The 13,884-nt window shown below is 45.7% G+C and overlaps 1 protein-coding gene across 1 annotated transcript in view; it reads right to left on the bottom strand.

Moving 5' to 3' along the window:
- The window catches only part of Snx29 (sorting nexin 29), a 442,208-nt gene that overhangs the window by 409,761 nt on the left and 18,563 nt on the right, over positions 1–13,884 (bottom strand). Inside the window, exon 3 of the mRNA XM_013347415.2 lies at positions 13,352–13,404. Coding sequence (XP_013202869.1) covers positions 13,352–13,404 — 53 coding nt within the window. The remainder of the gene's footprint in view (positions 1–13,351; positions 13,405–13,884) is intronic.

Below are 13,884 nucleotides of genomic sequence, written 5' to 3'. Positions count from 1 at the left end.
TGGGCACATACAGGAGGCTACCCTTTAGGGGTATGGGCACATACAGGAGGCTACCCTTTAGGGGTGTGGGCACATACAGGAGGCTACCTTTTAGGGGTGTGGGCACACATAAGAGTTTATCCTTTAAGGTGTGGGCACACAGAGAGGCTCCCTGCATGGCCAGGTCAGGGAAGGTTTCCACTGTTTCCTGCCCTTGCTTGTACGGTGCTAATTCCTACAAGATCAAAGAAGCACCTGCTTTCGTCCATGTGTTTTTCTTAGCTGAATCTGTATTTCCCAGAATTCCCTCTGCCAAAAGTTCTTTAAGTTCACTGTGAAAGGCTGACTGCCTCAATGGCATTGTATCATATCCAACTTACATTCCAAGTTAATGAGTTGGGATGTATTAATGAGCGAGGCTCTTAATAACAGGTTCTTAGTTTTTTTAAAAAAGCAACATTCAGTAACACCACCCAGGTTTGCAGGCAAACAGCTGTTCACAGAATGAACGGCTAAATGGAGTACTATTTAACATGCACAAAGCTGAGCTCAATCCACCACACAAAACCAGGAAAGGTGGTTTGTGTCACAGTATGTGCCATGGAGGATCAGAAACTCAAGGTCAGCTTCAACTACATATCCAGCTGAAACCAGCATGGGCTACATGAGACTCTGTCTCAAAGAAATAAACCTGGGCATGGCGACACAGCCCTTCAAATCCAGCACTCGGGAGGCATAGGCATGCAGATTCAAGTTCAAGGCCAGCCTGGTCTATATAGAGAGTTCCAGGACAGCCAGGACTACACAGAAAAACCTGTCTCAAAACATATAAAAATAAAAATTAAATAAATAAAATAAAGGCTTCTTTGCAGTGTCCTTCCTTACCTCTCCATTTCTGTACTGACTACCATGACCAAAAGCAATCTGGGGAGGAGTTTACTTCATCACGAAAGGAAGCAGAGGCAAAGGAAGAATGCCGCTTACTGGTTTTCTCAGTCTGTTTTTCTTAGAGAACCCAGATACACATGCCCAGAGGTGGCACGCACAGTGGGCTTGGTCCACTCACACTGGTTATTAATCATATTAATAAAATGTCCCGTAGACCTGCCTCCAGGCCAAGTTGAGGGAGGCTATTTCTCAGCTGAGGTTTCCTCTTTCCAAATGGCCCTGGCATGTGTCAATTAGCAAATGACAATAACAACAACAAAGGCAGCATACTGCAGATACTCCGGAAACGTCTGACGACGGAATAATGGGGGCAAACGCTCCATTTCTAGGCTGCATCCCCAGCCCTTGAGGGCTTGTGGGAGAGAGTTTGGTTTTTCTTGAGACAAAGACTCATTCTGCTATCTGTGTTGGATTGGAACTCACTTTGTTAGCTTCAAACTCATGGCATTTTCTCTGCCTCAACTCCCAACTGCAGAAGTTACAGATATCAGCCACCATTCCTAGCTTCTGGGGGTGGAGGTGGAGGAGGTAGAGGAGGTGGTGGAGGAGGAGGCAGTGAAGGTAGAAGCAATGGAGGTGGTGGAGGAAGTGATGGAGGAGGAGGTGTTGGTGATGGTTCTAAGAATTAAACCTAGGACCTCAAGCATGCTAGGCAAAAACTCTACCACAGACTGACATCTCAGCCCCACACAGAGACCCTTTTGAGAAAACCAAATGCAACCTCAAAACTGAACAAGACTGACCCTGTTTGTAAAGCTCCAATGTTAACTGGGACAGAGTCAATAGCATCCCTAAAATCAACCAATGAAAGCACTGGCTAACATAAAGGTAAGATGAAGTCTGTCTGTTACCCTTGCTCAAACCAAGGCAGGACATGATGACCATTAGAAAAGGGTCATGTCCTACATGTATGAATTAAGTCTGTGAGAGGTTCACACCCTTTGCCCATGAACTTCATTAGCAAACACACACAAACACACACTAGACTACAATCTATATGAGATAAAGATTGAATAATAAAAATGGTGTTATTTACACTACTGGAAAGATAGTTCTAAATGCTTAGCACTAAAGGAAGCAGCTAAACAAATGACAGTGTATCTGTTCAGCCCTGAAAACATGCACAGGAGCAGCTGAGCATTGGGCAGGTGGGCAGTGAAAAGACAGTAGGGGCTGAGACTAAGTCCACGCCTCACAGTGCCGGGCACTGCACTCCAGCTCTGAGTAGAACCACCCAGCGAAACAATGACTAGCTGGGCTCTTGCCTTCACATTTTCCTGTATTCACTCCTTCTCTGAAGCACTGACAAAGGCCAGAATACCACTACTCAATCATAAAGATTGAACAAGCTTTGTTTGAAGGCAGAAATGAGGGGGAATAACTAAAACATGTAGGGAGCTTGAGCATTTTGTTTTAATTTTTTTAGATCTCTTATTTTTATGTGTACAGAAGTTTTGCCAGCATGTATGATTGCACCATGCTGGTGCCTGGTGCCACAGATGTCAGCAGAGGAGCATCAGATCGCCTGGAATTGGAATTAGATGGTTGTGCAGCACCATGTGGGTGTCAGGAACTGAAACCAGATCCTCTGCAAGAACAAGTGCTCTTAACCACCGAGCCATTTCTCCAGCCCTGTTTTATTTTTTAAGGCTCTTATACCAGTTGTGGCAGCACACACCTTTAATCCCAGTGCTCAGGAGGTAGAGGCAGGCAGATTTCTCTGAGTTCAAAGGCAGCCTGGTCTACATGAAGAGCTCTAGAACAGTTATAAAAAAGAGGGGTTGGGAGAACAGGCTCTTTCTAGGTAGTCCAGGCTGACTTCAAACTCACTATGTAATGAAGGCCAGCTTCAAGTCTCAGCAACCTCCTCCCCAGCCTCTTGACTGCTAAGATTATAGATATGAGCTATCATGCTCAGCTTGAAAATAATGTTTTTTAAGCTTTACTTTAAAATGTTAAATTAAAACAAGCAAATATACAGATGGAGAGTAGCATGTTTCAGGCCAGTTCATGGCTCAGTGGGAAAAGGACCTGCACCCAAGCTTGACAACTTGAGTTCAGTTCTAAGGATTCAAATGGAGGAGAGAACAAACTCCCCAAAATTGTCTGCTAACCTCCACATGTCCATACAGAAAATAAATATGCAAAAAATGCTTATAAAACAAATAAAATACTGCAAAAAACTTCAAAAGTTATTTTATTGCAGTTTAATTACTTTGTGTACATGCATACCCACACATGACACAGCACACATGCAGAAGTCAGAAGACAACTTGTGCGATTTGGTTCTCCCCTTCCACCATGTGGGTCCCAAGGATCAAACTTGGATCATGAGGCATGGTAGCAAGAGCCTGTACCTGCTGGGCCATCTTGATAGCCCAAGAGTTACTATTTTAAGTAAAGAAAAATGGATATGCTGGCTACTTTCATGCCAACTTGACACAAGATAAGAGTCATTTGGAAGAGACTCTAAGTTGAAAAAATGCACCTGTGTGTTTGTGCCTGTATGTGCTCATATATGTGTGTATGTAGAAGTGTGTGCTTGTGTATCTGGGTGTATATGTATGTGCATGTATATTTTATATATGTATGTGTGCTCTGTGTGTGTCTGTGTGAAGCGGTTTATGTGCATCTAGAGGCCCGAGGTCAACCTTGGTTGTCATTCTCTGGGAACTATCCTCCTTGCATTTGAGACAGGCTCTTCCACTAAAACTGGAACTCACGGTTCTGCTAGGTTAGCTGGCAGGCAGACTCCAAGGGTCCTGCAATGTGTCTCCCATAACTGGGATCACAGGCATGCGCTACTATGCCCAGCTTTGTGCGCTGGTGCTGACGACCAGAACTCCGGTCCCCATGCTTGTACAGCAAGCACTTCACAGACTGAGCTGATCCTCAGCTACCACATTAGTTTTTGTAATGTCCTTCCCAACAGCTTTACAGCATGACCAGAAGAGACAGTACTTTTGGAATTCCACCTCCAGGAAAACTCTGAACAAATATAGAAGGTGGGGTGGGGATATGGCTCAGTTGCAGAATGCTTGTCAAGTATGCTCAAAGCCCTGGGTTCCATCTTCAGCACCACCTAAACTGCATGATGGTGTAGGCCTGTAATCACAGCCTCAGGAGGTAAAGGCAGGAAGGTCATCCTTAGCTACACAGGGAGTCCAAAGCAAGTCCAGACTGTAAGATGCTCTTTGCAATAAGTTACCAAATAATAAATAATACGGTTACTAAAAGAACTTGCGTCGTTCCTGTCTTAGTCTCTTTTCTGACGCTATGATAAGGGAGAAAGGGCTGGACTTACAGTACAGTATGGAGGGAAGCATGGTGACGGGAATTGCAGGCAGCTGCAGAAAACGCAGCAGTGCTCACTTTGTCACATTATGTTCCCATACACTAACTCCAGTTACAACTCCCTTCACCTATTCTTCACCACCACTTCCTCTTTGTCCCTCACAAGAGCTGTCTTCCAAGACAACAACCAACATGACAAAATAAAATATAATACGATGACGCAAAAACCATCACATTGCAGCTGGACAAGGCATCCCAACAGAAGGAAGAAAACCCAAGAGCACAGGACCCACTCATTCCCACACTCAGGAGTTACATAAAAATACTATGCCAAAAGCTATAAAATATATGCAGAAAACCTGGTACAGACCCATGTAGGCCCCATGCTTGCAGTTCAGTCTCTGTGAGTTCATGTGCACCTTGCTCGGCTGATTAAGCGTGACTAGTTCTCCTGGTGTCCTCCAGCCACTCTGGCTCTTAGACTCTTTCTGCTCCTCTTCCTTAGAGTTCTCTGAGCTCTGACAGGGATTTGATGGAGACCTCCATTTAGAGGTATGTGTTCTAAGGACTCTCTTTCCACATGCCTGCCTGTGGTCTCTGTCTGCTTCAAGGGGAAACTTCTTTGATGATGACAGAATAACGCACTGGTCCGAATACAGCTGAACATCATTAGAAGTCATTTTATTAGCTGGGTGGTAATGGAACACACCTTTAATCCCAGCACCCAGGAGGCAGAGACAGGGGGATGTCTATGAGTTTGAGATCAATCTGGTCTACAGAGGTATTTCCAGGTTCTGTGGGACAATGATGATCTTGTATCCTGTAAAGATTTATCAGTTGTATTGCTTTAATAAGGCACTGATTGGCCAGTAGCCAGGCAGAAAGTAGAGGTGGGGTGACAAGAACAGGAAAATTCTGGGAAGAGAAAAGGGTCAGTCTACAGTCGTCATCCAGATGCAGAGGAAGCAAGATAAGGATGCCTCACTGATAAAAGGTACCAAGCCATGTGGCTAACAGAGATAAGAATTATGGGCTAATATGAGTTATAAGAGTTGATAAAAAGCCTGAGCTAATAGGCCAACCAGTTTATAATTAATATAGACCTCTGTGTGTCTCTTTGGGACTGAATGATTGCAGGACCAGGTGGGACAAAAACCTCTGTCAACAGTCAGGGCTAACCAGAAAAACCATGTCACACACACACACACACACACACACACACACACACACACACACACGAGCATGCACGTGCACACGAGAGAGAGAGTCATTTTATTGATTTTTGTTTTGTTTTTCGAAACAGGGTTTCTCTGTAGCTTTGGAGCCTGTCCTGGAACTAGCTCTTATAGACCAGGCTGGCCTTGAACTCACAGAGATCTGGCTGCCTCTGCCTCCCGAGTGCTGGGATTAAAGGTGTGCACCCGGCTATACTTTTTTTTAAAGACAAGTAGTATTTGGTTTTACTGTAGGTTTCTGGGCTATCTAGTTCACAGCTCTTGGTGAATGGGTTCTCCCTGTGGAGTGGAGCATTAGAACAAATCAGACACTGGTTGGCTACTCAAGTCCTGCGCCAGCACTGCCCTGGGCAGTGTCATGAATGCAGGACAGATTGTAGGTACAGAGGTTTGTGACTGTGCTGCTGTTTCTGTCTCTCTTTCCCACACTGAAGAGACTAGATGCAGGAGTGAAGCCTCCATGCAGGCATCAGCTCGGATTCTCCATGTGGAATAACTGTGTGGGTGTTGGCCTAGGCAATGGGGCTCCATTGTCAGTTTGTGACGAACAACTCACTGTTTTAGCAACAGCCTTGGTCGTCTAGGGATTTCCATGGGACTCTCTTGGCCAACAACTCAACTGAATGCAATGCAGTAACTATACTTGAAGACTCATTTGGTAACAAGAGATGGCCAGTTGGGACTCCATATCCCCCATTATTAGAACACTTCATTAAGATTGCTTGCTTTCATATACTTTATGAAATTTCCACTACACTGACTTAGATTTCCATAACATCGCTCAAATACCTCAATGATGCTTACTGATATGCCCCCGTGGCTTGCTCAGCTTGGTATTTATTTATTTATTTATTTATTTATTATGTATACAATATTCTGTCTGTGTGTATGTCTACAGGCCAGAAGAGGGCACCAGACCTCATTACAGATGGTTGTGAGCCACCATGTGGTTGCCGGGAATTGAACTCAGGACCTTTGTAAGAGCAGACAATGCTCTTAACCACTGAGCCATCACTCCAGCCCCTCAGTTTGCTTCTTTATGTAACCCTGTTGTGGGACAATGGTCTTTTATCCTGCCACTTGTATTTTAATAAAACACTGATTGGCTAGTGCCCAGGCAGGAAGTATAGGCAGGGCAACCAGGCAGGAAGTAGAGGCAGGACAACCAGAATGGGAGAATTCTGGGAAGAGGAAAGAGCCAGTCTGCAGTTGTCACCTAGCCGCCAAGGAAGATGAGAATGCCTCACTGGAAAAGGTACCAAGCCATGTAGCTAACATAGACCAGAATAATGGGCCAATTTAAGATGTAAGAATTAGTTAATAAGAAGCCTGAGCAAATAGGCCAACCAGTTTATAATTAATGTAGATCTCTGTGTGTTTCTTTAGGACTGAATGGCTACAGGACCAGGGAGTCAGAAACCTCTGTCAACATAACCCGGCACCACCTGTCCAGGGATGGCACTGACCACTTGGGCTGGCCCTCCTCCATTAGTCACCAATCAAGGAAATATCCCACAGACTTGGCTCTCAACTGAGGTTCCCTCTTCCTAGATAACCCTACCTTGTGGAAATTGACAGAAAATCCACCAGCACACTTTTCCAGGACAGCAGAGAGGTATGTACAACATACAAGTTCATACGTCCATCCACTTTACCCTTTCCTCGTACCTTCATATTGAATGTTACCTCTGCCCAAGCACAACCTGTAGCCTCTCCACCCACCCATTTATTCACCTCTGTACCATCTAATTATAGGTCACTGTGACTGTCACCACAATTTACATGTCCAAACTCAACTCAGTGTTCTGAAGACAACCGTCCTCTCATATGGCGTCTCAAACACGGGACAGTGCCCTCCAACACCCCCTCAGCAGCAGGATACCCAGAGTCCTCTGAATCTTAATTAACTACCCAAAAATGCAGGTGTGCCCCGGCATAAAGCAAAAATGTAGGCTGGGCATGGTGGCACACACCTTTAATCCCAGCACTCAGGAGGCAGAGGCAAGTGGATCTCTGTGAGTTCGAGGTGAGCCGGTCTACAGAGCAAAAACGTTGAATCCATTAAGTTCTTCCTAAGTGTGCCCAGCAAATGCCACTATAGATAAGCACCACCCTAGTCCACATCCTCTGGTGTGTCTATCACAGGAGAGGCTTGGAGAGACAAGTGCAGCCCAAAATTACACACCCAGTTGCAGTAACTTGTGCCCACGGTAGGCCTGAAGGTATGTAGACTCCAGAGAGCATGCTGCATGCTAGCTGCCTCTCATCGTCACCAAATGAACATGTGGAGTCTAGAAGAATGAGGTTTGCATGCGTCCACTGTGCTCCTTCTCAGCAACCATCATTTACACCCTAGACAAATGTTTATTTAAATTAGATATGAAAATGTGCTCAGATTTCTTAAATATCCAAGAGTTCTACATCTGCTAAAAATACTCTTTTTCCAGGAAGGAATCAACTCATAGCTGAGTATGCTAGTACATGCTTGTTTTGCTAGCACAGGGAGAAGGAGGTAAGAGGCCACCTGTTCAAGATTAGCCTGGGTTACACAGTCAGACAAGGCCACCCTGGGCTGAGGATGTAGAACACCTACATAACACATGTAAGCTCTTGGATTACATTCCCGGTATCATATGTACAAAATATTTTTTCTAATCTGGTTAGTAAACAAAAAGACACAGGGCTGGTGGCTTACCCCTGTAGTAGAATACCTGTATAGCAAGTGTGAGACTCCTGGTTCTATCATCAATGTAAAGTAAAAAATAAAAATTAAAAACCTATGTGGGGGAAGTGTCAGATCCAATTAACCAAACCCAGAAGTTTTTTCCAAGGCCAATAAGAATATGGCATCCAGTTAACACCTTTGACTAAAGAGAGGCTGGTGGGAAGCATGAGACACACTAAAGATAAAAGTCACATGACGAATACAGAGGCATTTAAAATGGGAAAATGCAACCAGGTAGCAGTGGCACACACTTTTAATCTGGCACTCAGAAAGCAGAGGCCAACCCAGCCAATAATTCCCAAAGGGAAAGGGTTCCCCTGACGTGGTGTGAAATGAGCATTCCTCCATGATGGGTACTCTTCACAGTGAACAAGGCCCATGAATTGCTAAGGCTGAGGTAAGCCAGGCTAGTGCCCAAGCGGAAAAAGAAGACCTTACTCCTAACTGGACCCTGAGTGCCTACTTCCTCGGGAAGTATCCAGGGGATCCCAGAGCTTACTACTCCAGGCTATACCACTCCTGGTGAGTAACTAATCCTCAGTGTCAACGTGACTAGATTTAGAATCACCATGGAAAAGTAGTCTAGAGGGAAGACCCATCCTGGTCATGCACAGTCCCATGGGCTGGAGTCCCAGAGCAAACCAAGAGGAGAGAGCTGCATAGCAGCATTCCCCTCGCCAGGTCCCAGACTGCAGACGGGTGGCTGAGTCCATGGTCACAGGTGACCTCCTGCTGTTCTGAAGCCTCAGATCGTTTCATTAGCTATAGACCTTGAAGCTGCCAGGAGGGGGTGATGGGCAAAAGGAAGTGGACAAAGTCAAGTGTTCTGAGAGAAGGCTGAGGGAACTGGCGTGTCTGGAAGTAGAGAGAGCTTAGGAAGGAGTGCCAGAGAGAGAATGCTCATCTAGTGCAGGCAGGCATGTTGAGGACCTGGCTAGTCATCCAAATAGCTACCAGGGGAGAAAAGGGGAGGCTACACTGTGTGAAGTAGAGCTCAAGACAGTAGGCAGGCCAAATGCAGACCAGGGAGTAGCTGCAAGACTCCTGTCTCCCCATGGCAGCCAACATTCCCTCTGGAGGGGAAGGGGGCTCCTGCAGCTGGGCAAGCTTGCAATGATGCCAGAACTCAAGAAACCTTAGGCAACAAGACCTAGTTGGAGAATAATGGTCACTGGGGCATTGTCCCTTCTCAGGAGCCCTTTCTGCTTCCCAGATGCAGGACGAGCAGCTTGCACCATCATGCACCAGACACAGTGACTGGGGACTATTACCTCCAAAGCCATGAGTCACCGTGTTTCCTCTTTTTACTTCTCTTGGAAAGCCTATCACAGGAACCAAAATGTTGACAAACACACTATCTGGGCACCATCATTAGCCTCTCTAGAAAAGGCACAATGTTACTAGTTTATGGCTGCCCTAAAGATGCAATGTCAACACAGCACCAAGCAATAGTCATTGATGACTAATACTACCAATACCTAGCCACAGCCAACAGCCAGAGCAGCCGGAATCAACTTTTTCTTCTTTTTTTTTTTAAGTGTATGTGTATGTCTGTGTGTACATACCTTTATGCGTGGTACCCACAGAGGCCAGGAGAGTACATAAGATCCCCTGGTACTGAAGTGATAAGCAGTTGTGAGTCACCTGACATAGATGTTGAGACTCAAACTTGGGTCCTCTGCAAAAACAGTAAATGCTCTAACTTGCTGAGCCATTTCTCCAGCCAGGAACTAACTTTTTAAAATCTACTATTCAACAGCGTTTTTACGTTGTGTGTGTGTGTGTGTGTGTGTGTGTGTGTGTGTGTGTGTGTGTGTGTGTGTGTGTAGGTGGGCATACAAATCATAGCAAGCATGTCAAAGTCAGAGGACAATAGAGAGAGTTTGTTCTCTTCTTTCACCTCTGGGTATCTGGGATCAAATTCAGGTCATAAGGTGCCACAGCCAGAGACATCTTGCCAGCACGAACATTAAGATCTTACCTAAGAAAAGGTGCAGCTGTTATGTAGGAACACATTCATCTGACATTATGTGGTGATATTTTGTTTGTGCTCTAACAAATAAAGCTTGCCTGAAGATCAAAGTGTGGAGCTAGCCACACTAGTTAGCCATAGAGACCAGGTAGCGGTCACATTTAATCCCAACACTCGGGAGACAGAGGCAGACAGATCTTTGTGAGTTCGAGGCCACCTAGGCTACATGAAATTGAATCAGTCTAAAAGAGAAAGAGAAACAAGCAGTGGAGAAGGGAAATGATATGGCTGGGCAGAGAGAATATACGGCAGGAGGAGACAGAAGCTCAGGATCCAGTCTGAAGTTTCGCAGAGAAGGCATTCAGTCTGAGGATTCCTAGAGACAGGATACCCCATTCATTCTGATGATTTTGTGGGGTGAGAACTAGGAGCTGGTTGCTCTGCTTCTCTGATCTTTCAGCTTTCACCCCCTAATATCTGACTCAGGGTTTTTATTATTCAGACCAAGTATAAATTGTACTATGGAGGACAGATATCTCTCAGGAAATGAACAGCACAATGATGAAGGAAAGTGAACACACATATACTACACACACACTGCACACAGACCTGAGTGTGTGCACACTATACACACTGTGTGCACACGTGCACTGCAGAGAAGCACGCACATGCACACACACTGCACACATATACATACATTACACAGACACACATGTGCTCATTACTACACATGCATGTACATGGACACATACTGCACAGAAACACACACATGCATACACACTGCACACATACACACACATATACACACACATTACACAGACACACACTGCACACATGTGCTCATCACTGCACATACATCCACATGCACACACACTGCACAGAAACACGCACATGCACACATACACACACATATACACAGACACACACTGCACACATGTGCTCATTACTGCACATACATCCACATGCACACACGCACAGTGCACACACATGCACAGACACTGTACACACACACTACACAAAGTCATGCTGGTCAGGCTAGGGTGAGTACTTCTTAATTAACTCTGCATCCCAATTCAGGAACAGAAACAACTCCTGGACAGAAGATCTGCATTTATAAGACTGTAGTAATAGGGTCCGCGGGGCTGCATCCCCGGCACCCGGCCACCCGCACGGCTAGCTTTACCCGAAATAATTACACGGACACTGTATTCATTTAATCACTGCTTGGCCATTTCTATCTAGCCTCTTCTAGGCTAACTCTCGCACCTGGACTAGCCCATCTCTAATAATCTGCTGTAGCCCACAAGGTGGCTTACCAGGGAGATTCTAGCCTACCTCCATCCTGGGTCGGAGCTTCATCGCATGTGCCTCAGAGAGCAGAGCTCTCGCCTCTGCCCGCAAGAGTGGAGCATCTCGTGTCTCTCTGAGGCGTCTGCCCCCGAGAGAACTGTCGAGTCTGACCTCACTTCCTCTTCCGCCCAGCATTCTGCTCTCTTTACTCCTCCCTCCTGTTTTAACCTATCAGGGCAAGCAGCTTCTTTATTTAATTAACCAATGACCTTCCTCCATCATAAGACTTGCCAGTTTATAGCTGTTCTCTTTACTCTTATTTGTTTTTTGAGACAGGGTCTTGATATAATTGCTATCTAGACAAAATAACCTTAAATTGATAATCCTCCTGCCTCCACTTCCCACATGCTGGAATTATAGGCAGGGACCACCACACTCAGATTTCCTGTTATTCTTTTGAGGATGAAATTTACTGAAAATGCAAATTCTCAATTGGGCATGGTGTGCACACCTGTGATCCCAGCACTGGGAGACTGAGGCAAGAGGAGGCACAGATCTGGCCAAACAAGGGCTGTCCAAGCTAACACACTCGTCTGCTCACAGCACTTTGACACTTAGACCTAGGGTGGAACTGACATCACCATCATGAATTTACAAGCTTTCCAGCACTTCTGATGGAGAAAGACCCTAAATCCCAAAATGAGAACCTTAATCCATAACGCTAATATTATATTTTATTATGTACATGTATGTGTCTGTGTGTCTATATGTACACAAATGCCATGGCAGATGTGTGACAGTCAGGGGACAACTTGCAGGACCATGTGGTTCCTGAGGATGGGTCATCAGGTGTGGTGGCAGGGCATCTCATGGGCCCTACATACATAATTTTTATATTGCTACATACACATGCATTTCCTGCTTAAAGGAAATCCTATATAATATCATTTTTTGCTTCTTTGCTATGTTTGTGTTGCTGGGATTGTACACAGGGTTTCATATATAGTAGGTAAATGCTCTAACGCCAAGCTATCTATATATCCAGGTCTTTTTGCATCTTTTCCCCTCTCTATTATATCTCTCTCTTTGTGACAGGGGCTAAATTGCCTAAACTGGCCTTGAACTCAGAGATCCACCTGCCTCTGTCCCCTTGTTTTAAGGCGTGCACCCTCACCATCAGGCAATCACCTATTTCCTATTTAGGCTTCTGAGTTTTCACAACTGTAAATCATTATTGGAATAACTTTGTGTAGCAAGGTAGTTCAAATAGAGCAGATTCCTAAAGGAGAAGAGAGGAACTTAGAAGCATGTTGATAAGCAGTGGCTACACACGCACTGTAGAACCAACTGTCTGTCACAGAGGCAGACACAGCAGCCTCTGTTCTTGGCACCTTTTCATGAACGGTAAAGTGGTTTTTGAAAATCACCTGTTTTCTGAGCATGGTGCACATGTCTGTAAACTCACTACTGGCAGAGCTAAAGCCCCTAACAGTACTAGGGGTTCAGGAGAGAGGGTTCAGCAGGTAAAAGCATTGCCACCGAAGCCTGTCCAACCTGAGTTCGACCCCAGATTCTAAGATGGAAGGAGAGAACCAACACCCAAAAGTTGCTAACCTACATACATGTATTGTGGCATATGAGCACTTGCACTCACACATACTATAATACATAAACCAAAAAAAAAAATTTGAGCCAGGTGATGGTGGCACATGCCTTTAATCCTGGCACTCGGGAGGCAGATGCAGGCAGATCTCTGTGAGTTCGAGGCCAGCCTGGTTTACAAGAGCTAGTTCCAGGACAGGCTCCAAAGCTACAGAGAAACCTGTCTCAAAAAATCAAAGAGAGAGAGAGAGAGAGAGAGAGAGAGAGAGGAGAAGACAATGAGGATAACAAAAAGTAAGACCTCACCTGCTGTCAGAGTCCGAAGCGATCTCCTTTCTCCCTCCAAAGCGGATCTGGCACTGCAGAGAAAGAGAATGCTGAGGTCAGCTGCTAGGCTGAGACGGAGACATCACAGAACAACCCACAAGGCCTTGAGATACAGCGGGGACAGAGGCCCTGGTGCTTCAAAGGTAAGAAGACAACACTCTGGCCTCAGACTCCTCTTACAGGAAGCCTAGTCTCTCTCTTGACTCCAGGAAGTGGGCAAACTAGGCAGACAGGAGCGCAGGCCCTGCAGTTACCAGGGAGCTCTCTGGCACTGAGAACCTCCATGCCTGTGCTGATGGCTCTTCTTGACAGAGCCCCAAAGGGTTAGACTGTGTCAAATGACAGCCACCTTGTTGTGCTGAGCAGCTCTGCCAGGCTGGGTGGATGGGAAAGCTACCTGTTTAAAATCAGAGTTACGCCGGGTGGTGGTGGCCCACGCCTTTAATCCCAGCACTCGGGAGGCAGAGGCAGGCGGATCTCTGGGAGTTCGAGGCCAGCCTGGTCTACAAGAG

The sequence above is a fragment of the Microtus ochrogaster genome, chromosome 7, assembly GCF_000317375.1.
Source record: "Microtus ochrogaster isolate Prairie Vole_2 chromosome 7, MicOch1.0, whole genome shotgun sequence".
Classification (NCBI taxonomy): Eukaryota; Metazoa; Chordata; class Mammalia; order Rodentia; family Cricetidae; genus Microtus; species Microtus ochrogaster.
This window is presented reverse-complemented; position numbering and strand designations above follow the sequence as displayed.